The sequence below is a fragment of the Anomalospiza imberbis genome, chromosome 9, assembly GCF_031753505.1.
Source record: "Anomalospiza imberbis isolate Cuckoo-Finch-1a 21T00152 chromosome 9, ASM3175350v1, whole genome shotgun sequence".
Taxonomy (NCBI): domain Eukaryota; kingdom Metazoa; phylum Chordata; class Aves; order Passeriformes; family Viduidae; genus Anomalospiza; species Anomalospiza imberbis.
This window is the reverse complement of record NC_089689.1, coordinates 1404089-1429492: the sequence shown is the minus strand read 5'-3', so window position 1 is coordinate 1429492 and position 25404 is coordinate 1404089. Positions and strand designations below refer to the sequence as shown.

The 25404-nt window shown below is 60.3% G+C and overlaps 3 protein-coding genes across 18 annotated transcripts in view; 2 read left to right on the top strand and 1 right to left on the bottom strand.

Moving 5' to 3' along the window:
- Positions 1 to 80: 80 nt before the first annotated feature.
- On the top strand, positions 81 to 5345 carry LOC137479048 (flavin-containing monooxygenase 5-like). Its single transcript, XM_068199261.1, has 8 exons — positions 81 to 773; positions 1907 to 2095; positions 2175 to 2337; positions 2994 to 3136; positions 3372 to 3571; positions 3661 to 4010; positions 4405 to 4477; positions 4569 to 5345. Exons 1-8 carry the CDS (start codon positions 402 to 404, stop codon positions 4960 to 4962), a joined length of 1884 nt encoding a protein of 627 aa, XP_068055362.1. The 5' UTR covers positions 81 to 401; the 3' UTR covers positions 4963 to 5345.
- A 202-nt stretch (positions 5346 to 5547) lies between these two features.
- Positions 5548 to 13360, top strand: PRKAB2 (protein kinase AMP-activated non-catalytic subunit beta 2). Of its 4 annotated transcripts, none has more exons than XM_068199258.1 (8): positions 5548 to 5593; positions 8237 to 8414; positions 8646 to 8812; positions 9659 to 9752; positions 10323 to 10443; positions 11622 to 11755; positions 12068 to 12136; positions 12467 to 13360. In XM_068199258.1, exons 2-8 carry the CDS (start codon positions 8253 to 8255, stop codon positions 12542 to 12544), a joined length of 825 nt encoding a protein of 274 aa, XP_068055359.1. In that variant the 5' UTR covers positions 5548 to 5593; positions 8237 to 8252; the 3' UTR covers positions 12545 to 13360. The 4 variants fall into 4 exon arrangements, with proteins under 4 accessions (XP_068055359.1, XP_068055358.1, XP_068055361.1 ...); XM_068199257.1 differs by lacking the exon at positions 5548 to 5593 and adding an exon at positions 6269 to 7003; XM_068199260.1 differs by lacking the exon at positions 5548 to 5593 and having other exon boundaries at positions 7012 to 8414; positions 10323 to 10437.
- A 184-nt stretch (positions 13361 to 13544) lies between these two features.
- PDE4DIP (phosphodiesterase 4D interacting protein) overlaps positions 13545 to 25404 on the bottom strand; it is a 37482-nt gene continuing 25622 nt past the window's right edge. For 6 of the 13 annotated variants that reach the window (XM_068199251.1, XM_068199252.1, XM_068199253.1 and 3 more), the window contains 22 exons: positions 24758 to 24885; positions 20800 to 20888; positions 20530 to 20678; positions 20114 to 20429; positions 19854 to 20022; positions 19617 to 19733; positions 19063 to 19537; positions 18590 to 18825; positions 18321 to 18372; positions 17831 to 18048; positions 17475 to 17669; positions 16711 to 16932; positions 16425 to 16556; positions 16199 to 16318; positions 15933 to 16110; positions 15727 to 15851; positions 15419 to 15520; positions 15090 to 15277; positions 14700 to 14843; positions 14491 to 14629; positions 14343 to 14389; positions 13545 to 14118 (listed from right to left, as the gene is read on the bottom strand). In XM_068199251.1, coding sequence (XP_068055352.1) covers positions 14086 to 14118; positions 14343 to 14389; positions 14491 to 14629; positions 14700 to 14843; positions 15090 to 15277; positions 15419 to 15520; positions 15727 to 15851; positions 15933 to 16110; positions 16199 to 16318; positions 16425 to 16556; positions 16711 to 16932; positions 17475 to 17669; positions 17831 to 18048; positions 18321 to 18372; positions 18590 to 18825; positions 19063 to 19537; positions 19617 to 19733; positions 19854 to 20022; positions 20114 to 20429; positions 20530 to 20678; positions 20800 to 20888; positions 24758 to 24885 — 3574 coding nt within the window. In that variant the 3' untranslated portion in view covers positions 13545 to 14085. Of the gene's footprint in view, positions 14119 to 14342; positions 14390 to 14490; positions 14630 to 14699; positions 14844 to 15089; positions 15278 to 15418; positions 15521 to 15726; positions 15852 to 15932; positions 16111 to 16198; positions 16319 to 16424; positions 16557 to 16710; positions 16933 to 17474; positions 17670 to 17830; positions 18049 to 18320; positions 18373 to 18589; positions 18826 to 19062; positions 19538 to 19616; positions 19734 to 19853; positions 20023 to 20113; positions 20430 to 20529; positions 20679 to 20799; positions 20889 to 24401; positions 24886 to 25404 lie in introns of those variants that run through there. The other 7 variants (XM_068199243.1, XM_068199244.1, XM_068199247.1 and 4 more) reach the window with 7 other exon arrangements.

Genomic DNA, 25404 nt, shown 5'->3' with positions numbered 1-25404 from the left:
ACGACCCTCTGTGTGCTGTGGGAATGCTCACGGGTTTGAGATCGGCCTTGTGGCACTGGCCGATGGGCTGACATACACATACGCTCCATGGTGAGACAGCCTCTGCCAAGGTGTGTCCCACCACAGTGGGTCCTGGTGGTCACTGCAGCATGGCTCAGTGCCACCCTGGTCACCTGCACACAGCTCCTCCAGAAGGTGGCTGGGTGGGCTGGGGACCCAGCGTGGGTAAAAGATGGGGGTCCTGTCCATCAGATGCCTGGGCTCGTCTTGCCAATCCCCTCCCCATCCCCTAGGTTTGTTTTCCATGCACCACTTGCCGAAATCTGAAGCACAGCCACATCTCTGCCCTGCCCAGGAAGTCCTGGGGCAATGTCGGCATCATCAAGCGCTTACAGAACTTAATGCGCCTCTTGCAAAGGGCAGGGCAAGCCAGGAAGTGTGGCAGGGAGGTCAGAGAAACCTGTAGATCATGTCTGCAAGAAACACATCTTGTGACACCTTGGCCACCCACAGGAAGTATAGGGACAGTCACCCTCAAAACAAGCGGCACTGGGCAGCCTCCCTTGAGGGACACACCTGGCTCTGCAACTCCTGGCCACAGCTTCTCCAGCATTCCTACCACCAGCACACCGTGGGACATGGCTGCTCGCAGAGTAGCCATCATCGGCGCCGGTGCCTCCGGCCTGTGCGCCCTGAAATGCTGCCTGGATGAGGGGTTGGAGCCCACCTGCTTTGAGAGGAGCAAGGACATCGGGGGGCTCTGGCGCTTTGAGGTAAGCCCCGTGCAGCCAGCCTCTTTCTTGGCAGCAGCACGGACGGGTTTGGTATCGGTCCTTGGCAGATAACAACACACCACTCCCCTGCTTTGCATGCGTGCAGCGGGCAGGTTTCCACGGAAAATCAAAGAAAGTAAAACTGATCTGGCAGCGTGATGCCAGCTGGTGTGCCAGGTACATAGGACCCAGCCCCTGCTCACAGGCAGCAGGATGAAGCCTCCCCAAGGACTTCACTCCATGGCTTGCTCCCTCAGCACAGATTTCCCCTTTCCCATTCCTCCCTTCCCAGTCTCATCCACACCTTCCTCTGCTGTTTTGCTCTTGGTCACTCCCAGCCCTTGCCTACCTATCTTGTCTTATCTGACCCCACTGTCTGTCCCCGTCCTGCCCAGCCCTTTCCTGGAATCATGGTTGCTCCTCTTTCTGTGCCACTCACCCACACAGAGACACCGTGTCCTGCCTACTCTGTGCCTTGGCTCTCCCTGCCTTGGAGCAATCCTGGAGCTCATCTCTGCCCCACCTAATGAGGCTACTGACTTTAATCCCATGGACCCACCAACAAAATTACCAGTGTTCCCACCATGCCCTAATATGTGTGTGGGAGAGCTCTGGGGGATACAGGTGGCATCATGCCAGAGTGGGGTCTGGGGCGGATCTGTCACAGTCCACTAGTTCTACCTGTGATGGGTCAGGGACAGGGTTGGTGGAGCAGGACCAGAGCAGCAGCATCCAGCTGTCAAGGCACAGACCTGGTAAGCAGGAGCAACCCCTCAGCAGGAAGAACTGGAGTTGGCTCCACAACTGGTGAGACCTAATGTGGCAGCCAGGGCAACGGCACCACAGGAGCTGTGGGAATGCACTACCTCATAGGGGCAAGGAGTGGAAGTGGGGAAACTGAGGCACAAGACCACCATGACCCACTGTCACCACAGCCTGGCTCCAGCCAGTCCAGAGACACATCTCTGTTTTTTGGGGTGGGGCGTCTCAACCACAGGAGAGTTGCTGGGTGCAGGGATCGGTGCTACAACAACCTGTGGCATGAACCTGCACCCACAGGGGAGGTGCCAGGCAGGGCAGGCAGGCGGCCCATAGTTCCCCGGCCAGCGCTGAGCTGTGCCCCGCTCCCACAGGAGCACCCCGAGGACGGCCGTGCCAGCATCTACCGCTCCGTCATCATCAACACCTCCAAGGAGATGATGTGCTTCAGCGACTTCCCCATCCCCGAGGACTTCCCCAACTACATGCACAACTCCAAGATCATGGAGTACTTCCGCATGTACGCCCAGCACTTTGACCTGCTCCGCCACATCCGCTTCAGGGTGAGGGCTGGGGGCCGAGGGGGAGGTGGCAGCGGGAACGGGGGCACAGGGTGCCTGACACCGCTCCCCCTGCGCCCAGACCAGCATGTGCCGCGTGTCCAAGCGCCCCGACTTCGCCAGCAGCGGGCAGTGGGAGGTGGTGACGGAGAGCGAGGGGAAGCAGGAGGCGGCCGTCTTCGACGCCGTGCTGGTGTGCAGTGGGCACCACACCGACGCTCATCTCCCGCTCAGTTCCTTCCCAGGTACTGTCTGTGGGCTGCTCACCTGCTCCCTGACATCTCTAAATGCCTCTGCAGTTTTACCACACCAGGTGGGATTGCATGAGTGTCCAAAGCATCCTGCTGGTAGATATCACCACTGCCAGCGTGCCTCTCCCACCTGACACAGGCTCTCTCTCCATGCTGCTGGCCAAACACCTGCTGGGCCCTCCAGCTCCTCATCAAGGCTGGAGGGCTCAGCACTGGTGGTGATCTTGCCTCTGAGTGCCAGGGGAAAATGCCTGGAGAGCTTTCAGCTGTGGAGACCCTCTTTGGCTAGGGAACAGGCTGGAGCACACTGTCACCAGGGTCTGGCAAGATGGCACAAACCCTGGTTGTTCCTCTACTGGCAATACATGGCACCAGATAGGATCTGCAGCAGAATTTTGGGATGGAAGCATGGAATTCTCCAGTCCAAGCCAGGCTAGTCCCAAAGCCAGAGCAGGATGCTCAGGGCTACACTGAAAATCTTCCATTTTGGTGATGCCACCACCTCTCTGGGCAACTACCCCAGGGCTGCGTAACTCCAGTTGGTTACACTGGTGCTAACTTGTTCCCAAAACACACCACCAGTCTGAACAAGGGGCAGCCACCCTCCTGCTCCACAACCCAGCCCAGCATGGCTTCCCTCTCTCTTCCAGGGCTGGAAAAGTTTGAGGGCTGGTACCTGCACAGCCGGGACTACAAGAACCCTCAGCCCTTTTTGGGAAAACGAGTGGTCGTGGTTGGCATTGGGAATTCAGGCATCGATATCGCAGTGGAGCTGTGCCACGCAGCCAAGCAGGTGTGCTGGGAGAGCTCACAGGGCCGGGACCCCAGAGGGCACCGATCATCACCCACCATCCCCTGTGGGCTCCCCAACCTCCAGCACCTGGCACAAGCACCCTGTCCCCTCTCTGTGGGGGTGAATATTGTGGTCCCAGCAGCTGTGCTGGCTTCCCTGTCCCTGGAGCACAGCAGGGGCCCAGCCCAGCCTGAGCATGCTGCCGTGCCACCACCTCCCTTCACCTTCCTTCCAGGTTTTCCTCAGCACCAGGCGTGGGTCCTGGGTGATGCACCGGGTGGCAGACAGCGGGTACCCCTTTGATTTCAGCTACCTCAGTCGCTTCACGCAGCTCCTCCAGAACCTGCTGCCTCCAAGTATCATCAGTTTCTTCCTGGAGCGGAAGCTGAATGCCCGCTTTGACCACACGCTCTATGGCCTAAAGCCAAAGCACAGGTGAGCACCCCAGCAGCACCTTAGGTACCTGCTCCAGCAATGCCCATCCTCCTGCCAGGGCCTGAACGACGTCTGTCTGTGCCTTCCAGGATCCTTGACCAGCACCCAACCATCAACGATGACCTGCCCAACCGCATCATTTCGGGCAGGGTGCAGGTGAAGCCAAACATCCAGGAGTTCACAGAGACATCTGCCATCTTTGAGGATGGCACCAGGGAAGACGTCGATGCCGTAGTTTTTGCCACAGGATACAGCTTCTCCTTCCCGTTCCTCGAGGGCTGCGTGAAGGTGGTGGAGAACCAGATTCCCCTCTACAAATTTGTGTTCCCCCCTGACCTGGAAAAGCCAACGCTGGCTTTCATCGGCCTCATCCAGCCCCTAGGAGCCATCATGCCCATCTCAGAGCTCCAGTGTCGCTGGGCCACCCGTGTCTTCAAAGGTAAGTCAGGGCAGTTTGGGGGATGCAGCTGGGCTCCCCCAGCCACGCCAAGACCGAGATATTGCTGGTGGTGTCCCCTCACATGCTGCCTCTCTGCACTCACCTTTTAATCCTCCTTTTACTTCTTCATGAGGACAAAACCCTGCTTTGCGTTTTTCTACGACTCTTGCACTGTTCTTCTCTTGTGGGGGCCACTAACTGGTCCTGTTCCCTGCAAGCACATTCTTCCTTTCCCGCTGTTACTTTCTTTGCCCACGTCTCCCACTTTGCTCCTGACCGTGGTGGCACATCCCAAAAGCCCCGCGTGCAAACAGAGGCCAGGCTGGGCTGCAGAGCCATCCAGACTATGGCGGGAGCACAGCGCACCCTCCAGCTCCAGCCTCCTTTTGCCCAGGGCTGCAGGGCCTGCCTCCGCCCACTGACATGCTGGCCGAAATCACACAAACCAAGCGGAGAATGGCTGAGCGGTAAGGCCCCCGCGCAGCGCGGCCCTGCCACGCTTACCCCCGGTGCTCCCCGTGTCAAACCCTCCTGCCCTCCCTCCCTCCCTGCCCGCAGGTACGTGAAGAGCCAGCGGCACACCATCCAGGTGGATTACATCCCTTACATGGACGAGCTCGCCTGCCAGCTGGGGGTCAAGCCCAACCTGCTCTCCCTGTTGCTCACGGACCCCAGGCTGGCCATGGAGGCGGCCCTCGGGCCCTGCACGCCGTACCAGTACCGGCTGCGGGGCCCGGGCGCGTGGGCAGGAGCCAGGGCCGCCATCCTCGGCCAGCGGCGGCGCGTGGTGCGGGCCCTGCAGCCGCGGGCCCTGCAGCCGCGGGCCCTGCAGCCGCGGGCCCTGCAGGCCGGGCGCGCTGCCCGCCCCAGCGCCGCGCCCCACGCCCTCACGGTGCTCTTCGGCATCGCCGCGATTGTGGCCACCCTCATCTACGTCTCGCTCTCTCCTTAGCCTAAAGGGAAGGAGACAGCGGGTCCTGCTGGCGGTCTTCTCCTCCTCCCTTGGGATTGTGTCTGCTGCCTCTTGCTAGCTGTGCCGGAGCACGGAGGGAGGCGTTCCTTGAAGGTGCAGCCTGGGCTGTTGCGCTTTCCCGCTGTGATACCACCAAAGTCCGGTCACGGGCTGCTCTGGGAACAGCTCCCTAAGTCCTGGCCCGGCAGCCCCACGAGCTCTATCTGTGGGTTAGGTCACAGAGGTGGTGCAGAAACTGGGAACGGGCCCAAGCGGGGCGCCTCGGGAAAGGGCAATAAAGCTTGTCGCCGTGCCGCGGGGAGCAGAGAGCACAGTGCCTGGCTGCATCAGTCTGAGGTCCGTCCTGAGGGGCCCGCCGGCCCACGGGCGGGCCCACGGGCGGCCCCGCGCCCGGCGCAGCCCTGCCCGCAGCAGCCGCGGCCGGCGGCGCTGAGCGGCGCGGCCCCCGCCCGCGGCGCTGCCAGCAAACATGGCGGGTGCCCGGCGGCGGGGCCGCGGGCGGGGCGCGGCCGCGGAGCGCGGCGGGGGCGGGTCAGAGCGCCCCGCAGCGGCCGGCGGGGGGTGGCGCCATCTTGGACGGAGGCGGAGAGCGGGGCGGCGGCGGCGGCAGGTGGGGTCGGGCCGGGCCTGGGCCCGGGGACGGCGGGGCGGGTGTCGCGGGTGGGTGTGAGGGTGGCGGCTCCCCGGCGCCGCTGCGGGAGGCGGTGGGTGAGGCGTGGCCGCGCGTCCCCGCGGTGTAGCGGTGTCCCGGAGCCCGCAGCGGTGCAGAGCCTGTCTGGCAGCTTCTCGGGAGGGCCCGGCCCCTGCCGGTGTGTCCCGCTCCTCCCCCGGGCCACGGCAGACCCGCGGGTGCCCGTGGGCCGAGCCCGCCGTGACAGCCCCGCTGCCGCCCCCGCCGAGCCGAGCCCAGCCCCAGCCCCAGCCCGAGCCCCAGCCCCAGCCCCAGCCCCAGCCCCAGCCCCAGCCCCAGCCCCAGCCACAGCCCCAGCCCCAGCCCCAGCCCTGCCTGCTCGGAGGGAGATTTTCCGCCCCCGCTTTCCCAGCTCATCCCCCTAACCTTACGGCGACCTCAGGGCTCAGCTCTGGTTCCCGTCTCCGAAAGAGGGTGATCCGGGCGGATCAGGCTTCCCTGGGCGGTGTCAGCCCGGCGGGGTGCTGGACCCTCAAAGCCCCTGGGAATGCCTGCCAGTACTCCCAGTGCTGCTGGACAGACCCCATCCCTCCTGCACAAGCCCCTTCGCGCTGCCTGCCAGCGCTTCCCCGCGCGGTCACATCCCGGGGAGGGGAATGAGGATAATTCACATGTCATTTTCCACATGAGAAGCTGGGGCCGGCTGGGACCGAAGGGCCCTGGTGATGGGGCAGTCAGGCAGCCACCTTGCTGTGGGCTGCGGCTGGCAGGGGCTTGCTGCCAGGCTGGGAGTGGATGTGCCAAGATGCCGTGGAGGTTTGCTGGGGCTGTGGCGTGGGCAGCATTTCCATCCATTACTTGGGTGTACCTGTGTCACACCATCTCCTGATGCTCCGAGGGCTGGCCTAGATGCAGGAGGGTTCGAGCTGTAAAAGTTAATTCAGCAAAGCCAGGTATTGCAGGCTGTGCACGAGGACCTGTCCTGGCACAGGGCGGGTGCCTGTGTGTGTGATGCAGGGGATTCAGATGGCCCACGGCAGACAGGAGCCACCGCCTGGGATAAACCTCAGGGAGTGCTTGGAAAGCGTGACCTGTAAGGGACAGAGGGACTGGAGTTTTTTAGAGAAGAGAAAGGGAAGCTTCACACCAGTTAACACCTGCACATATCTCCCACGTCTGTCCTGCTACAAGGGAAGTTCAGCCTTTCCCACCTTCCTCCCTGTAGATGAGAAGTAAGGGAGCCTTAGTGAAGATACTGGAGAGGAAACTCCTCAACAGCAGATCTGGTGGTACAGGGGCAGTTTTTGTGAGGAGCTGCCTGAGCCTCTGCAGAGCAGAGGGGGAAGATGTCAGAGCAACAGGTGGAGCTCATTTGAACTGGATCTTCAGGTATACTTGATCTGCACTGAGAAGGGTGGGGGTATGGCTTAGCTGCCCACTTGAGCTGTCTTTTAGCCCTCAGGATTTAAGAAATACCGTAGTAATTGCTCCATAATGTTCTAAAGCCTGGCTTTGGCTGGCAGCCTCGCTTGGCACCCTTTATATAACTTGATCTTTTAAACAAACCTCCAAATGTCACAAGTGAGCACATGAAGCAAGACTGGCTGTCCCCTTGTTTGCTCTGCAGAGCCCATGGTAAGCTGAAAGCTGCAAAATAAGCCTGGGAGTGGGCAAAAACCCCAGTCCATCTTGGCTCCTGGAAAGAGGGTAAGGCCTGAAGAGTCCTGTGTAGCTTGCAGTGGCTTTGTTGTTTATCCTAAAAGGTGTGTACTTGTTCATGGCTCGGTCAGTTCTCCTGTTTTGCTTTCTCTGAGCTGGGTGAGATTGGGGATGGAGGCCCAACTTCAGCTGCAGAGGGACACTGAGGTGGCCAGAGCTGCCCTTCCCTCACCGTGTCCCTCCAGACAGCCGGGCAGGTGCCGGCTAAGTCACAACAAATGGTCCTCCTTGGTGTGCTGTGCTGCAGCTGACACGGTGACTTGCCTGGTGAATCATAAGTGAATGCTGCTGAGAGCTGAGCTTTTTGCAGACACCACAGCATTAGCCCTGTTCCTTGGACAAGCTCCAGCTTGGGCGATTCCATTCGGCCACTTTAAATGCTCCCTGTCGCCTTTGCAGGCACAAGGCTCTGCTCTTCTGCCTGCGAGCTCTTGGAGACTTGTTTGGGACTGTAAAACAGCTGCTACTTTTGCTCCCTGGCTGTTTTCTTGCTGCGTTGTGTGTAGAGCCTGACTGCAGGACTCTGAAAGAGGCTCTGTTAAGGCCAGGCAGTTGATTTGCCAATAATGGTTTGCTTTCTTTTTCCCGTCCGCTCTACTCTGTTGGCTGCCGAGGGCTGATGTGGGACACAGGTGAAGTAGTATTGGTTTTGGAGTCTTAACAATTACGAGCTTAACTAGAATGATGGTTCTTAAGGATGTGGCTGTAATTAGGTCAAGCTGTCTTGTTTGTTGATTTCCCATTCAGCTCCCAAACTTGGTAGTGGAAATGAACTTGGGGCCTTTTTTAGGACTGCTGTTTGTCTCCACTGGAAAATAACACTTGGGAGACAGCTCTTTTGCTCCTGTCCTTGCTGCCAGAGCCTGTGGGCAAAGGCAGAGTGTTGTTGTGTCTCCCTCCCAGGGGCTGCTGAGCTGTCATGGGGAACACCACCAGCGAGCGGGTGTCTGGGGAGCGCCATGGCTCCAAGTCCCACCGCTCGGACGGCTCCGGCGCCTCCCACCCTGCCAAGGAGCACCCGCACAAGATCATGGTGGGCAGCACCGATGACCCCAGCGTTTTCAGCTCCCATGACTCCAAGGTAGGGGCTGGCTGCTCCCTTCCCTGCCTGGCCTCCGGAGCCTCGGCACACTGCCTGTGTAGGGCTATGCCAGGGGTCTCTGGGGAGCTGGGAGCCTGGAGGAGCTCTGTGGTGCTCCTTTGTGTGATGTGCAGGTGGGCTGGTAGAGGCCAGGTGTAGAGGCCAGCTGTGTGAATGTGTTCACAGTTGTCTCTGTGTCTCAGTCACATCTCTCTGGTTTTCATTGCCCAGATTCCTGGGGACAAGGAGTTTGTGTCGTGGCAGCCAGATCTGGAGGAGTCAGTGAAACCATCCCAACAGGCTCGTCCGACTGTCATACGCTGGGCTGATGGAGGCAAGGAGGTCTTCATCTCTGGATCCTTCAACAACTGGAGCACCAAGATCCCACTCATCAAGAGGTAGCCAGTCCCTCAAGTCATTTACTCTGTGTTCTTGTCTGCTCCAGTGCAGAGAACATTTTCCTTTTCTCTCTTGGCTCTTCTCTGTTCACTCAAGCTGTGGGTCTGAGGCAAATACACAGTCAGCTCCTTCCCTGCGTGGGGCTGCAGGGACAGTGGGAAGTTGTGAAACAGGGACAGGACAGGACAGGCCACTTTGCTTTCCCAGCTGGATGTCACGCAGCAGCCAGTGCTGGCAGCAGAGCCCTGCCCAGGTATGCAGCAGTCCTCTGGAAGCTGTCAGCTCTTCCCTTGGCTGCAGCATTACCCCATGCCTAGTTGTATGGCTGCCAGTGAGTGTTAGTTGTTTGTCCCTCACGTATCTTCCTGCCCTAATGATGTTCTCGCTGTTCTACAGCACATCTGTGACTTACATGGAAGCTCATGTAGGACTCTAGCAATTAATCTGGAATGAGTTTATCTCAATTTCAGACTTGACAAACAGAGCTGTCCCACTTGCTCCTGTCCTGCTGTGCCAGCACAGGGCAGGAGCTTTGCCCACGTGTTCTTCTTAGCCTGGCTTGCACAGGGTGTCTGTCACGTCCACTTTCTTGGGGCACGGAGGGCTGGACTGGCATTTGCAGCTGGGCTGCCAGGGGTTTGAGCCATGGAATGCTCAAACGAGCATTGCAATGCTCGTGTCTGTCATGGCCACGCCTTGGGTCACTGATGATGAGCAAGCCTAACCCTGCATGAAGGTGTTGGGGTAGAGGGGCTGGGCAGTGCTGGTTCCTGGGGCCCCACGGAAAAGCAGCATTCAGAGCATCAACAGGCTGATGCTGTTGCACATCTGTTCTCTCTGCACAGCCACAATGACTTCGTTGCTATCCTGGACCTTCCAGAAGGAGAGCACCAGTACAAATTTTTTGTGGATGGCCAGTGGGTCCATGATCCATCTGAGGTAATGCTCCAAGCTTTATCCCTGCAGATCTTGTCTTCTTCAGGGAACTAGACAGGATGTAACTGCAGCAGAGGGGGAACAGGAAGAGCAGAGACTTATCTCCTGAAACAAAAGGCACACCTCCATCTCTTGACTCATTTTGGAGGCTGGTTTCTCTGGACTTAGTCATGATTTATGGGGAAGCATTGGGAAAGGGCGGGGAAATGCCAGAAGGCCCTCAGGTCCCACTGAGAATTGGCAATGGGAAGATGGACCATGAAGTCAGCACTCACGGGTTCTCCAAACTGAATCATGGGGGGTGCAGCATGGGAAGGACAACACACCTACCCATGGGCATGTAGCAGGATGGAGGATGGAAACAGGAGGTGGTGTAGGAGCCTGTGATAAAGGAAAATCCTCCCAGGGTAAACAGTACAGGTCTACAAGCATAGGGCAGAGAGGGACACCAGCCACCTGTGCTCGGAGGTAGTGTTGCAGCAAAGACAGCTTGGGCTGGGAGGATCTAGGAAGCATTGAATGTGCCTCAGTTGGAGGTGAACACAGGAGGATTTTCACCCCAATTCTTTCCAGCCTGTAGTTACCAGCCAGATGGGGACGATAAACAACCTCATCCATGTCAAGAAGTCTGACTTTGAGGTGTTTGATGCGTTGAAGGTGGATTCCTTGGAAAGCTCAGAAACCTCAGGTCGGGGTGAGTTTTGTGGCATTACAGCTTTGCATGTGCTATTTTCCACCTTCTTTGCTCTGAGACTCACTGCTCTGGGTGCACAGACCCCCTGGGCAGAGGTGTGGGCCTTCACTGGGGGTGAGTAGTGTTGGGCAGCGTGTCCTCCTCAGCCCACAGCTGAGGCCTCGTCTCTCTGGAGGGGCTGTGTTGGTGTAACTTGTTCTGTGCTAGCACCATCCCAGAGCAGAGCTGCTGCAGTGTGTAGCTGAGGGAGCCGTTTCGTACTGGGAAATGCCAGGAACATCAGCCCCTTCTGTCTGGTCAACTGTAAGTCATTTGATCCGGGGTACAAGCTAGGTGATAGCAGGATCCAGTTTATTTTCAGCAGCTACTCTTGGTTTTCATGCCAATGTAATTTGTACCAGTGCTAGCACATTGCAAACCTCCCTGTCTGCTTGTGTTACAGCAGCAGCTTAGGTTACCACACAGGCAGCAGTGGTGCTGGCTCAGTGTGAAATGCTGGCAGGAAGCTCAGTCGTGTGTCTGTGCCTGGTACAGCCCCATCTCAGGTACAGCTCAGCTCCATGTCCTTTCCCAGCCTGGACAAGAGATGCTCTGCTGGAGAGAAGCCAGCCAGCAGCAGCAGCAGCCCGAGGAGATGGAGCCCTTCTGGGGGCTGGCTGTTCCCAGAGGTTCAGATCAGATGTAGCAGCCAGTCCAGCTTTCAGTGACCACAAGCTCCCCAGGTCCCTCCCATGTTTGGAGCAGCTGCTCAGTGTAGAGTTTCTATTTGCCTTCCCTGGGCCTCATCATCAGGCAGCACCTAGAGCAACCTGCTCCCTGTGCCCCTCCTGCTGCAGGCACAGCTCTGGAGCAAGCCAGCTGCTTCCTGCAGGGAGAGAGACCTGGCTGAGCCGAGAGCTGTGCTTGAGCGGTCTTGTGTTGGGCATCATGGGGTGCCTGTGTTGTGTCAGTGCATGTACCAACTTACAGCCTGCTGGGAATTGCCATGGGCTCGCCCAGCTGCTTTTTCTGCTGTGAAAAGGCTGACCTGTTGCTATAGAATAGATCCCTGCGCATGGCTTGTGGAGGATGTTTGTGCTTGAAAGACCTCGATGAGTCCTTCTCTGCTTCTTAGGAGCTGCTCTGTGCTCGCCTGTCCTGCTTCAGCCATTTCATATCTCTGCCTTTGTCATCTCTAGATTTATCCAGCTCCCCACCGGGACCTTATGGCCAGGAGATGTACGTATACCGGCCCGAGGAGCGCTTCAAATCCCCACCCATCCTCCCGCCTCACCTCCTCCAGGTCATCCTCAACAAGGACACCAATATCTCGGTGTGTACCAGTATGCTGCCCACTGAGAGAGCCACACTGGGGTTGGAAAGGGAGTCCTGTCTGCAGGGAGCCTGAGCTCCCCTTGACTGGGGTCTAGCCCTTGGCATTTCCTAGGAAAGGCGTGACTTCTCCCATTTTCCACACTGATTGGGCCTTCTGGTGCTTTACTCCTCCTGCTTAGCTTAGCTGTTCCTGTTCAGAACAGCCAGAGGCGGTGGCAGCTCAAGCTGCCTGAGACAGCAGCTCCCTGTGCTGCCAGGGGCTGGGGGATCAGGGCTCTGCTGTTCCCCTGTGACACTCCTTTCCTCCTAGTGTGACCCAGCGCTGCTGCCCGAGCCCAACCACGTCATGCTCAATCACCTCTACGCGCTCTCCATCAAGGTAAGCGCAGGTCCTGCCAGGCTGCAGGTGAGGAGCTGCTGTGGCTCCCAGGAGCCTGCAGCACCTGCAGGGAGCAGAACCTGCTCAGCTGGGGGGTGCAGATGGGAGCTGGCTGCCTGGTGAGGGGTGGCACGCACAGGGGCAGAGGGTGTGACTTCCTGACAATTCCCTTCAGCTTCCTCCCTGCAGTGGGGGAGCTAAGCTTGTATCAGACCCTGCCCTTGCTCTGCCCCGCTGCCCTGTTGTGTATTGGACTGGCTCTGGGACTAGGGGCAGCTCCCTGAGCCCCAGGCGTGCCCTGGCCCCACGTGCTGACGCTGTCTCCCTCAGGATGGCGTGATGGTGCTCAGTGCCACGCACCGCTACAAGAAGAAGTACGTCACCACGCTGCTGTACAAGCCCATCTGAGCTGGGGCCTTACACGCTCCCCACGCAGGACACGAAATGCCGCTTGTCTGCACACACTGGGCCACGGGACTGTGTGACAACTGGCCACTGGCTCCAGCCTGGCAGGGACACGGGCCCCAGCAACAAGCTCAGGGCCACTGGGGCCTGTGACGCTGTCCCATCCTTCCGGCGTGGTTCAGCCCTTGGTTTCCATCCACCTGCAGCTTCCCTTGGCTTCTGTGAGTCTCTGGGACCACTTTGCTGCTCACCAGAACAGCCCTTCCTCACGCCCAACACGAAAAGGGCTTCACCCTGCCTGTCTTCTCCAGCCTGTGAGGGCCTCAAGGTGGTCCTGGCACTGTACCCAGTCCAGGCTCCAGGAGCACATCCTGTTCTTCTCAAGGTTGTGCTGCTGCCCTGGTGCTGAATCTCCAAGGCCACCTTGTCTGCTAGGGGCTCTGTGACACTCCAGCCTGACACCCTGCCCCCTGTTCCACAGCCCTGGCTGTGGGGCTGCCCCCCAGCTTTTTTGAACCTCTGCGAGGTTCTGCGTCGAGCCAGCATGATGGACAATACAGCTGGACACAGCCACTCTTACCTGCTGCTGTGAGAGCACCATCAAGGACTGCAACACCCTGTCCCCAGTATCAGCTGCTTCTGTGGGACAGGGCTGACTTTGTCACAGCCACAGGGCCAGTGGCACATGCCCGTGCTGGAGGGGCCTGGGAAGAGCAGAGCCGGGCAGGCACTCCAGGACCCCGGCTGCACCGCCTGCTGCCGCAGCAGTGCCATGGGACAGGGGGTTCTCTATTTATTACAGTATTTATTGTTCTCGGTGCTGCTTGCCTGGTGTTGGAGAGGGGGTCTAGAAGAGGAGGAAAGGGAGCGCCCAGTGCAGCACAGAGCTGCCCTTGGGTTGTTAGGGTAGGGCACAGAGCCACCCCCTGGGAACAGCCGGGGCCTTTGGCACCCTGTGCTGCCAGTGATTTGGGAAGGGGGAGCACAGCTGCGGAGACAGGCATGCCAGAAACACCACAACCCAAAGGAAACCTTTATTGGGGACTCTTCAGCCACTGAACAGACTATGGCATTTCTTACATCTTCCTCCTGCGCTGGGGCCCCGACACGTGCGGAGTCCCCAGAACGCATTTCCAATACCTCTGTCTATATACAGACACATATACATACATCCACAAGCAGGGTCGGGGACTCATCAGGGTTACAGAGGGGACCAGGTCCCAGGGCAAGGTGTGCTCAGCATGGGGGGCTGTGTCACCCCACTCTGAGCACTGAGGGTGGAAGGGAGCAAGTGCTGAAGCATGGGCCAGACAAAGGCCAAACCAGCAGCTGCTGCTGCCATGCCAAGCAAAGGCTGGTGGAGGACATGCAACCACCACAGCAGCCCAAACCCACTAACTGAGTAGCACTGGACACCCCAGAGCCCTTTCACCCCGACCCTCAGAGCCGCAGGGACAGGGTCCACTCCAGCCCTCTGGCACGGCACGGCTCAGCAGCCAGTGGGCTCTTCCATGCTGGCCATGGCTCCTTGCCCTGCACAGGGCTCACGCAACAGGCAGGGCCTGCTGGGCCTTCACCTGGCAAGAGACAACACATGGCAATAAGGAAGGGCACTAGTGTGCCCTGGGGACATGGACATGCTAGCTGAGGACAGACAAGGAAAATGTGTCCCTGTGTCCCCCACACACTTCACCCAGCTATCCCTCAGCACTCCACGACAGCCACGGGGTGTGTGCCATCTGGGTCCATCCTCGGGGCATCAGGACCAGGACACCCACCCCGGCCATCAGGGCAAACTCACCTCCAGGTTTGTCCTGGCCTTGCGCAGAACACTGTGGGTCCTGGTCACTGCAGGAGAGAGAGATGGGGTCAGTGAGGTCCCTGTGCTGCGGAACCACATCGGGCACATAGGGACCAGGCCAGCTTGGCTGTGCCACCAGAGCACGTACACTGGCTGACAATGAACTGCTCCATGCTGTCCTTGAGCTGGGCTGTGCTGCGCAGCCGCCTGGCCGTGCTCTGCAGAGCGTCCTCCCTCTCGGAGAGCCGGGCCCGCAGCGCCGCGATCTCGCCCTGGAGCACCTGCTCCTGGGACACAGGAGGGTGATGAGCAGTGAGCACCCGGCCCAGTGCCCTGCCGGCCCCAGCCCCTGCTCACCTTGCCCTGGTGCTGGGCAGGGCTCACGGGCAGCACGGTGCTCCAGAAGGCAGTGAGGAGAGACACGCACTCCTCCAGGATGCCGTGCAGGGTGCTGGCGCTGCCCCACAGATGCCCCTGCCCCGTGCCCGTCCGTCCCAGGGCCTGTGGGAGAAGGGTGCGGGAGCAGGTGCTGCTGGGGCACCCCCATCCCGCTGCACCCGGGGAGTCGCCGTGCCCAGCCTGGCGCAGCAGGACAGTGCCGGCAGCATTCCCTGGCCTGGAGGCTCCCTGCCTCCAGCTGCCCCTGCAGCCCTCGGGGCCGGTTCTGGGCTCGGGAACCACATAACGCGCGGTGCGCTGAGGGTCTGGCCCCCAGCTGCTGCCTGCCCCGTCCTGCCCATGCTTTACCTCCTTTCCCGGGAGCGGGCAGTTGGGCAGCCCGAGTGCTGGGCGTGTGAGACACATCAGCTCCCGGGCCAAGGCCTTTCCCTCCACGATGTGCTGCTCCAGGGCTCGGTACGTGTCCAGACGGCCAACAACGTGAGCCCCCGTCAGTGCCTCGCTCTTCTTCAGCAGCACGTCTGCTCCACGTGGCTCTGTGGAGCAAGGTGGGTTAGGTGAGGACCACTGCCCGCTCCCCTCGTGGCCCACCCTGTCCCATCCCGGGCACTCGACTCTGCTCTGAGCTCTCCAGTCTTGCTCAGCAAGGATGCTGCCACGAGTTCATCAGAACCCACCGTCCATCCGTCGGAGCACCGACATGCCGGAGGGCAGTGGGGAGAGGAGGGGAGCTGCTGAGTTAGTGCCAACATCGCGCACTGGAGGAGATGGGAAGCAGCCTGGAACAAGAAACATCTGAGCCCCTGTGTAGATAGATGTGGCTCCGTGCCTGGGGCTGCTGGGGTCCTGCCCTCCCTCTCTGCCTGCCAGCAGGGCCACTGTGTGCAACCTGCTGCCCCAGGAGAAGTGTCTGGGACCACCCAAGGGTCGCAGAGGCACCCCAAGGGCAGGAGCTGGGCAGGGACGCTGTGCATGGGTCCCATACCTGCTCGTGTCTCAGCAGAGGGGCCAGGGAGGCTCTCGTAGACGTGGAGCTCCGCACGCAGGGTCTGCAGGAGCAGGCGCTGCTCCTCACTCTGCTGCTGCAGGAGTGTCACTGAGTGCTGCAGCCTGCAGAGGTGACACATGGGTCCAGTGCCAGCCATCCCTCCCCGTCCTGTAGCCCTAAGGCTACCACGTCCCAAACCTTACCTGTTGTTGTCCTCCTGCAGAGAGCGCCGCTCGTCCCGGAGCTGCCGGACGCTCTCTTGGCACTCGGAGAGCTCCTCCGCCAGCCTCCGCTGCTTCCCACGCCTCTGGCCCAGCTCTGCTTCAGCCTCCCGTGCCCGGGAGCAGGCAGCCATGAGTGTCTCCTGCACCCGTGCCAGCTCTGGGACAGAGAACACAGAGGTGTCACCACCACCCCGCTCAGCCAGTGCCCTCTGGGACTCAGCCCCAGGATGCCAGCCCAGCCTCACCTTGGGAGAGGTGGTCACGTTGGAGCCGCAGGGCCTGGTTTTCCTCATGCAGAGCCTGGTTCTCCCTGCTCAGCTGCAGCCCCAGCTCCGGTGTCTGGGCATAGACATCGCTGGGCAATCCTGTGGAGGGGACCAGTGCTGAGTCTCTCTCCCCAGTGCCCGGTTGTGCTCGGGGCGAGCAGAGGGATGTGCAGAGGCCTGGCCCCCGCACCGTTGCACCCCGTACCGCTGGCCTTGCCGGTGGAGGCCAGGCGGCGCTCCAGCTGCTCCCGGAGCCGGTCGTTGGTGCAGATGGACTCCTCCAGGCGCTGGCGCAGGTTGCGGATCTCCAGCAGGTGTTCCTCCAGCAGGTCTGCCCCTGCCACAGCCAGGGACACAGCTCAGGGCAGGAAAGGCTGTGCCTGTCTCTCTCCACAGCAGAGCCCTGTCCCACAGCTGTTGTGGTGCCGGATCTCCTCCCAGTACCCCACAGGCAGGTGAGATGCCCCTGTGCTCTCCAGCGTGGACCATACCTGTCAGCCTCTGGCCGGAGGGGTACCCCGGTGGCAGGGCCCCATAGAGCAGCTGGCCGGGCGGGGGCACGTCCCAGGGGGCACGGCTGTCGGAGGCCCCGGGGAGCTCAGCCGGGCCCTGCAGGGCTCCGTGGCGGCAGAACGATGCTGGGGCTTTGCTGCCCTCTCCAAAGGGGCCCAGCGGGACTGTGGGCTTTGCTGGTGCCATGGGCAGTGTCACACCTGCACACACAGGACAAAGTGGGGAGGAGGAGAAGGACAATGAGCAGGTAGGAAGAATGGGGCAACACACTCCCTCCCTCTGCCTTTCCCCCCCTTCTTGCTCCGCTTAACAGTGCAATCCAGTGTCCCCCATCACTGACCTCCTGTCCCAGTCAAACCTATTCCCCCTGAGGAGCAGGGGCTCTCCCAGGATTTGATGATTACATGACACAAGGTGGAGGGTCTCAGCCCCACTCCTACACAACAACACTTCACCAAATCAGCCTTTTCCTATAAGACCCAGAATATGCCAGTGTCTACATCTAGGGCTAATGCTGTGTCTGGATGGGTCCCTCCAACCCACCAGGTCCTCTCTACATGAAAGCCACATGTTCCCATTGTCCCCCAGCCAGAGCAGTGGGATCCAACCTCAAAGCCATAGCCCTGAGAAGGAGAAGATCAAGGGCAGGACATGCAGGTGAGAGAGGATGGGGGATGATGTCTCACAGCACAGCATGCAGGGCAGGCAGGACCAAACCCAAGCCAAGAGGCAGTGTGCTCACTTTCTCCCAGCTGCCTCCGGAGCACCTGCAGTTCCTGCTGTGCCTCAGCCAGGGAGCAGACAGAATTCCCGCAGCAGCCCAGGAATGGCGGGGCCGCAGGAGGAGGGGGCCCGGCAGGGAGGAAGGGGGACAGCCCGGGGGCCAGGGCAGGCAGGGGGGCACTAACGGGTTTGGACAAGGAGTCAAAGTGAAGGCCTAGAGACAGGAGAGAGATGGAGAGAGGTGTTACAGGGACTCTGACTCAGCCTGGCAGAGACCCCTTCTCCCTGGTGCTCTGGGGACCGTGGCACACCCCGAGAAGCCAAGTCCCTGTGACCAGAGGCACTGCAGCTGTGGCCCCTGGTCAGCGTCAGTACCTGCGTGTTGGGTGGGCTCCTCGTGGCACTGGCTGTACTCGCTGGCCGCATCCCCATCGGAGCAGGGCTCCAGCCCCTCGGAGGTGAAGGATGAGCTGCTGGCAGAGTGGGATGACTCCGAGGGTGGGCAGCTGCTACCTGGGGACTCAGAGCGCTCCTGCAGCTTCACCTCCAGGCTCTCAATCACCTTCTCCTTCTCCTGGAGCTCCCGGCTGAGCCTGCAGAGGTGGCCCATCAGCAGGTCTGACCTCCATCCCACAGCTCTTCCCTCCATGATGCCCCACGTGCCATGTCCCACTAGTGATGCAAGGCTGCTCAGAGATATGGAGCGCCCATGTGGCTTGCCATCCCCAGAGCAGAGGCAGCCCCAGGATATCCACCTGAGGTAGAGACCCCAAGGGCACCCTGGGCCCCCACCCCAAGAGCAGTGATAGACCTCAAGGTGCCCATGCCAAACACATCCCACAAACCCTTCCTTGGGAACAGGTACCTCTGTGCCAGGAGTTCGTGACTGGTTTTATCCTCCCTGTCTTGTCGATCTCCTGAAAAAGCAAGCCAGAGAAGAGCCAGTCAGTGCCTCCGTGCCCCCGGACGCCTGGTCCTACACAGAGCCGTAGCAGGCCAGGACAAACCGAAGCGGGTATCCCACACAGCACACGATGTGAGAGTATCTCCTGCTCTTCACCCGTCAAAGCATCCCTTCCTGACCCATCACACACCCATGACACCCAGCCCCACTGACCCCCTAGAGGTGCTTACTGATGCCCAGCTTGTCGCTGAGCCTCTCAGCCAGGTGCCTGCCCTGGGCCAGCTGCTCCCGAAAGCCCTGGCCCAGGTAGTAGTCGATGTCAGTGCCCCGAAGGAGGTCCTCGAAGGAGCGCAGGGCATCCCGCAGGTGCTGGGCCAGGCTGCGGCTCACCCCACGGCCCTCCCGCAGCATCTGCCGCAAGTGGGAGAGCTCCCGAGCCTGTGCCTGGATCAAAGAGTTGTATTTCCTAGGAGAGATGGGCAAGCAGGCCGTTCACAGGGCAGCCAGACTCGCTGAGAACGCAGCAGGGATGAAGTGCCGTGGAGGGAGTCCGTGCATCACCCACTGCTGGGACTCTGCCCCACCTCACAAACACCCCAGGAACCTGCCTGCAGGGAAACCATGCAACAAGGAGCCACCAGCCTCGGGCAACTCCTGGAAATCCCTGTATCTCCCCATCTGCTCCCAGCCCCCAGGGCCATACCCTGGCCAAGTGGCAGATTGCAGCTCCTTTGGCAAGGTGGCTCCATGCTTGGCCGTAGGCAGCTGTGCCTCGAGCAGGGCAACGCGGTGCACCAGGCTCTGCAGGTCGCAGTGTGCCCGCAGGGCGGGTGGGCACAGCGTGCCGTGGCCATCCGACTGCCAGCCCTCGTCCTCGTCCGTCAGGCTGTGGGCTGGGGACGCCAAGACCTTGGGAGCCGGCAGGGGCCGCTCAGCACCCGAGGTGTAGCCACTGGTGACAGAGATGGAGCGGGCACGGCGCTGCAGGCTCTGGATCACCTTGTTGGCACTGAGCAGCTGGGCCTTGAGGTCATGGATGTGCTGGTGCAGGGCCTCCACATCCTCCAGGGCCATGGTTTTCTTGGCAGTTTTGCCCAGTCTGGACATCCCAGGCTGGCACAGGGACCCCAGCTCCTCAGCCAGGCTGGTCTCACTGAACACATCTGGCTCCTCGCACTCTGCAGAGAGCACAGTGTGTCACTTCTCTACGCCAGGGGGGCAGAGCACAGGGATCCCTGGAACCCTGGCCCTCCTTACCGGGGCTGGTGGTCTCGTCACGGTCAGCCTCTGTCTCACTGCGCCCACAGGTCTCATAGCCCAGGTCCTGGAAGTCCACCTGCACTTGCTTGCTGAGCTGCTGTGTCTGAGGTTCACCTGCTGGGCAGCACCATCAGCTCAGGGCCCCCCGGGCAGGATTCACCACCCCTGCCCCATGCACAGCACGGTGCACAGGGCTCAGAACACACCCCCACCCCACCCTGGCCTTTAACTCACGGAGCAGGACGTGGTATTTCTCCAGCTGCTCAGCTTGTGCCCGCACTGTGGCCTCGGAGGCAGCAAGCTTGTCCTGCAGCTCCTGGCACTGCCTTTGGCCCTGTACCACCCGGGAGCGCAGCTCTGCGCCCAGCCCTGGCCAGCCCCCGCCGGGAACCGAGCCCTCCACCTGCCGGAGGGAAGATGGGCTGTCAGCTCCCCATTTCCACCCTCATCCCCATCTCTATTTTCATCTCCATCCTGGTTCCCTGTGCACTTACATGGCTCCCGTCCCCTCCACCCGGGCTGCCAGGGCAGGGTCTCTTGGCCATGTCATCCTGGGCTCGAGCCTCCAGCGCTGGGCGTTTGGTGGGCACAGTTCCCCTCTCTGCTGGGAGCCCTTGGCCATCCCCGCTGCCTCCGGCCGGGCGGTCCCCAAGGGAACCGCGGCTCTTCCGCTGCAGCCTCCGGGGCTCAGGGGCCAGAGGGCTGCCCAGCCCAGGCTCCTCCTGCTCCCCGCTCTCCAGCAGCGACGTGGCTTCACCCATCCGCTCTTTCAGCTCCGCGTTTTCCAGGCACAGGCTCAGCATCGCCTTCCTGGGGGCACAAGGCACAGTAAAGGACAGGCAGAGGCCGGGATGCGGGGTGCCCCCTCCGGCCACTGCCCCCGCCGGCTCCAGAGCCCCGGAGCTCTTGCCTGATGTGGGAGACAGAGGAGAAGCCGGCTTCCTCCAGCTGCGCCTTCAGCTCCCGCAGCTCCTCCTCAGCCCGCAGCTCCCGTTCGCGCACGGTGGGTGCTGTGCTCCTTTCGGTGCCCCCATTTCCCTTGCGGGCCCGGGGGTTGCTCTAGAGGCACAAAGACAGAGGGTGACAGGGACGTTTCCCAGGGTGCTAGGACGCAGTTTGGCGGTGGCGCAATGCCCAGCTCCGCCACCCCTGTTCCCGGCGTGGCGCTGCGCCGACTCACCTGCTGGGTTGCCAAGCCACGGGCTGCCTCCTCCTTCATGCTGTCGGTGAAGTTGGTGCTGGCATCGGTGTGCGTACCTGTGGGCTGACCTAGGGGACAGCACAGCACAGAAGGCGCTCAGAGCAGCGGCACTGGCAGCACTGCCTCTGTCCCCTTCTCCCTGCTGGCACCCACGGTCACTGCGGGCAGCCCCAGGGCAGGTGTCTGCTCCCATACACCCCTGGTGCTGGGATACTCCCGGCTGGACCGAGCTTTCCCTGCTGTCCCTGGGTGCTGCCACCCCCTCCCTGCACACTGGACCCCGTGCTGGCCCATCACTGAGGGAGGGGACAGCCCCGGGGATGGGAGCACAGCTATGGCTCCTGCCCCATCCATGCCTTTGCTTGCTGCTCTGACAGACAGGCACACGCACCACCCACCCTGCAGCCACTTCACAAGCCACAGCCAGCAGCAGCAGCACAAGCTTGGGCACGGAGCCCCGCTGGACTGCCCCAAGCCGGCAGGAGGATTGGGGTGCACACCCCACCATCACCTGCCCAGGCAGGGGCAGCTCAGGAGCAGCCACCCTCCCCACAGCGCCCAAGCCGTGCTGTCAGGCATGGCCTGGGGCTCCCTGCAAGCCCTGTGCTGGCTTTGCAGAGCTAAAGGGACGCTTGTATCCCTACATCTGCATGGGGAGCTTGGGCGGAGCTGGGGCCATGCTTGTCTGCTTGCACACAGCTCAGTTCCTGTTCCTTTGGTGCCAAACCCTGGGTGAGGACTCAAACCCCTTGTCTGGGCAGCTGGGAGTTGGCTGTATCCCCAGTCCCTCCTCTTCCCCGGGGGACAGATGCTTAGACAGGGCCCAAGACTATCCCTAGGGCTGTGAAGGGACAGGTTCCACAGCTGCCTGTGCACCAAAGGAGAGGTAACTGCTTTGCCTGCGGCCAAATCCAGCACCATCGACACTGGAACTGCCAGGCAAGGCAGAATACAGAGCAGAGAAATACAGAGAGATGCTGTCAGGAAAGATGCCCAGCATCACTGCTGAAGGGGAAGCCAGCAGGGATGCGTCTGGGTCTCAGGAAGAACGGCCAAGGACCAGCCAGGAACGCGCCTTGCAGCAGGGCAGGCGTTTGCACTGTGCTCATAGATGGGGACACACTCACACGAGACCCACGTGTGCCATGAGGCTGCAAAAGTGCGGGGCACCTCACTGCTGAACCTGGGTAGACATCACCCTGCATGGCGGAACCTGTCCACGGAAACAGCCGTGTCCCAGGGAGCACAGAGCCATCACTGCCCCAGGGAGCAAGGCCAGCCATCACTGCCACACAAGGAGAAATGCTGTTCTGGGAGCGAATCGCTCAGCGACAGCAGCAGCGCAGGGAAGCAGCTCCTGTAGGTGGCACTCGGCACAGCCAAAGCACAGCCCCGTGAGCCCCAGGGACAGAACCTGCTGCTTGCTGAAGCAGCCAGGGCGACAGCAGTGCCTGTGGGGCCCGGAACAGCGAGGGCATGCAGACTGTGCTGGGGGCTGGGGGCCACAAGGCTCTCAAGGTGGGTCACCGTGGCTGAGGCAGCACAGCAGGGTGACACACGGCTGCTCTGGGAACATGGGAGAACCAGCTCTTGTGCCAGGGCACAGCATCCCACTTCTCACCACTGCCCACAGCTCCGCATGGCCCCCAGTGCTCCGGGGCTGAGGAGTAAAAGGGAGCGCAATTCTCAAGGAAAACGGACCCCAAAACCAGCTAAAACCAAGGGGCAGAACAGGGAGCCGGCTGAGGAGCAGAGATGCGTGCACACAGGGCAGCTGTGCCCAGGCTGGTGGTCACCACGTGCTTGAACCCCCCACCACAGCAGGAGCACACCAGCACTGTGTGTGTGCCACCAGCACAGGAGACAAGAGAGGCAGCCACAGCTCTACTTTTCCACAGACTCCTCCTGCTTTCAGCCCAGCCTGAAGGCGCAGAGAATTAGTGACATGCTTGCAAATTGTACCCGGCCCACGAGCACGGGACACTCGGGTACAGGAGCTGCACAGGAGCCTTCACGCTGCTGGGAACAAGGGACAGGAAGCAAGGTCCTTGGGGAAGTTCAGAGAGTCCACAAAGAGCTACGAGACAGCACAAAGCACTGCACAGTTCGACAGAGGGTGATCTCAGGCAGGGAATGCTCAGCCAGGACTATCAGGGATAAGAGGAGGCCTTAAAGAACAGGCCAGAAAAGCTGGGGCATCTGAGCCTAGGATGACACTGCCCCTAAGGGGCACTTCACAGCAGTGATGCTAACAGAGGCAGGGACACATCTACAGCCAAACAGACACAGGTGGAGAAGGGAGATGCCTAAGCACCAGCCAAGACTCCTCTCAGGCCATGCCAGTGAGTCTGGGCTGGGTCCTGGGCTCCATGGTACCCAAGGGACCGGGAGTCAGCTGGGCATCAGTGCCAGGATGGCAGAGGGGAAACGGAAAGGTAAGAACAGGGACACAAAGGCTTCTACAAAGTGAGAAGCAAAAGGATGAAGAGAAGATGGTGCTACACGGAGAAGTGAGAAGAAGGGAATGACATGAAACACAAGAAAGGAAAAGCTAACAAAGTCCAGAGCTGCCCAGCAGCTGCCAGCTGTGTTCCCTTCAAGCCACAGGGGAACGGCTGTGGCCACAACGCAGCCTAGTGCTGACCCAGAGGGGCAGTGCTGACCTGCTGCGTGCAAAGGGGAGCTCTGCTCCCTCCCAGCCCGTGGGGCACAGGGAGGAGAAGCCCTCAGGGCACACAAGGCACGGCACACAGGCCGCGCAGCTGAAGCAGTTGCAAGGAGCCATGCAGCAGAGCAGTCTCAGGTCCAGGTGTGCAGCCCAGCACCACAGAGTTCTTCTGCTCTGCCTGCCCCTAGCTCAGCCTCCCCAGCAAGCACAAACAGATGCTCAGAGGTGCAAAATTTGCTCCTGCCATTTTGAGAAGTGATTGAGTACAAGCCAGCAGATCTGCAGCCCACTATGCATGGGAAGCCCTCGTCATTGGAGGGTTGTTTCTAGTGTTTTTCAGCTTTCACACAAGCTCCCACACTCCCAGAGAAGGTGGGAAGAGGGCCTGGAAAAGGTATGCAGTGGTGCCGAGGGGGACAGACCCCAGCACCTCAGAAACAGGGTCCTGTCCATGGCCCAAGGGGCACGGGGAGCATGTAAGGGATATGTACACATACGAGTAAGGGAGCAGACCCAGCCCAGACCCTGGGAGCAGGGACAGGTCTCAGTCCCCCCAAAGCATCTGTCAAAAAGAGGAGGAAACTCTCCCTTGAAGGCACTCGCAAGTTAGGTCGAAACAACTTACAATTAGGAAAAAAAAGCCAGTCAATAAAATCATCAACACTGGAGTAGGATTTGGTTTAAGCATAAACTGAATTGCTGGTTCTACACTCAAGTCTTGTGTAAAAGGCCCAGGCAAGTGTCCCCAGGTCTTGAATTCTCCATCTCTGGAACACGCTTTTCCATATACACTGTCTCCCTTTGGGCCAGCCACCATCAACCCAAGGGGTGGGTGTCACTGGGTAAGAAAAATGGTGAGGGAACACAAAAACTCACACTCATGCACTTGGGAGATGATAGAAAACATCTGGTGTTTCCTTCAGAGATAGGGAATCTTTATTTGGCCCATGGTGGTGGGAAGAGAAGGGAGATAGAGGGGAATAACTAAAATGGAATGATTTGAATGTGCAAATACATCAGTGGCCACCAGGGTGGGTCAGACAGGAACATACACGAGACACAGGTGGATTGCACTGATCGCCGTTTCCAAAGCAGCTCAAAAATAAAACAAAAAAAAGAAGCCCTGCACCAGTTCTATCGTACCATCACTAAGTACCGAAGCTCAGAGTCAGTGAGACAGGTTAGTGAACCGTTTCCGTGGCAGGCGGGCGAGCGCCAGTGCTCAGAAGGCATGCTGGGGTAGGACTCTCACACGCTCCTGTTCCCCACCTCCTATGGCGCCCTGTGTCTCCAGCCTGCTCAAACACTCCAAGCTTCTTCCAAGAGCTTCTTCCAGCTGTCCCCGGAGCTCGTGGACCCCTTCCAGCTCCACCTGCAGGGCGTGGTCTCTCGCAGCGCTGAGCGGATGCGCAGCACAGGAGGGAAGAGGGTTAGACCGGCTGCAGCCAGAGCAGCCCGCACCGGCCCCGCCCTCGGGGGCACCGAGCCAGCCACAGCCCCGGGGCTCCCCAGGCAGCTCGGCCACCTCCTGCCTCACCTCGAACCTCCCCAGAGCGCAGCCACCCCCAAAAAAAGGCCCCAGCCCGTGGTAGGGGCTCGGAGTCGCAGCTGTTCTGCAGTACTTTCCCAAGCACTCCACTTATGTGCTCCCTTGCTATCAGGTAGCTCAAATATCCCAGAGGCTGCAGCCCTGTGAAGGGCAGGGGATTAAATCAGGGGACAGGCAACCGCCTGGATAAGCACCTAGAGGGATCCTTATCAACCCAACAGTTGGTTGAGAATTTGACAGCAGTCTCTGAAAGGTGGCCAAGTGTGGGTGGGAAACTGAGTTGGGAAAAGATAAGCCAAGGAACAGAGATGGAAACCCCAGGGCAATGGAGGGAGTTTAGGGAGCCATTAAAGCTGGCTGCTGCAGC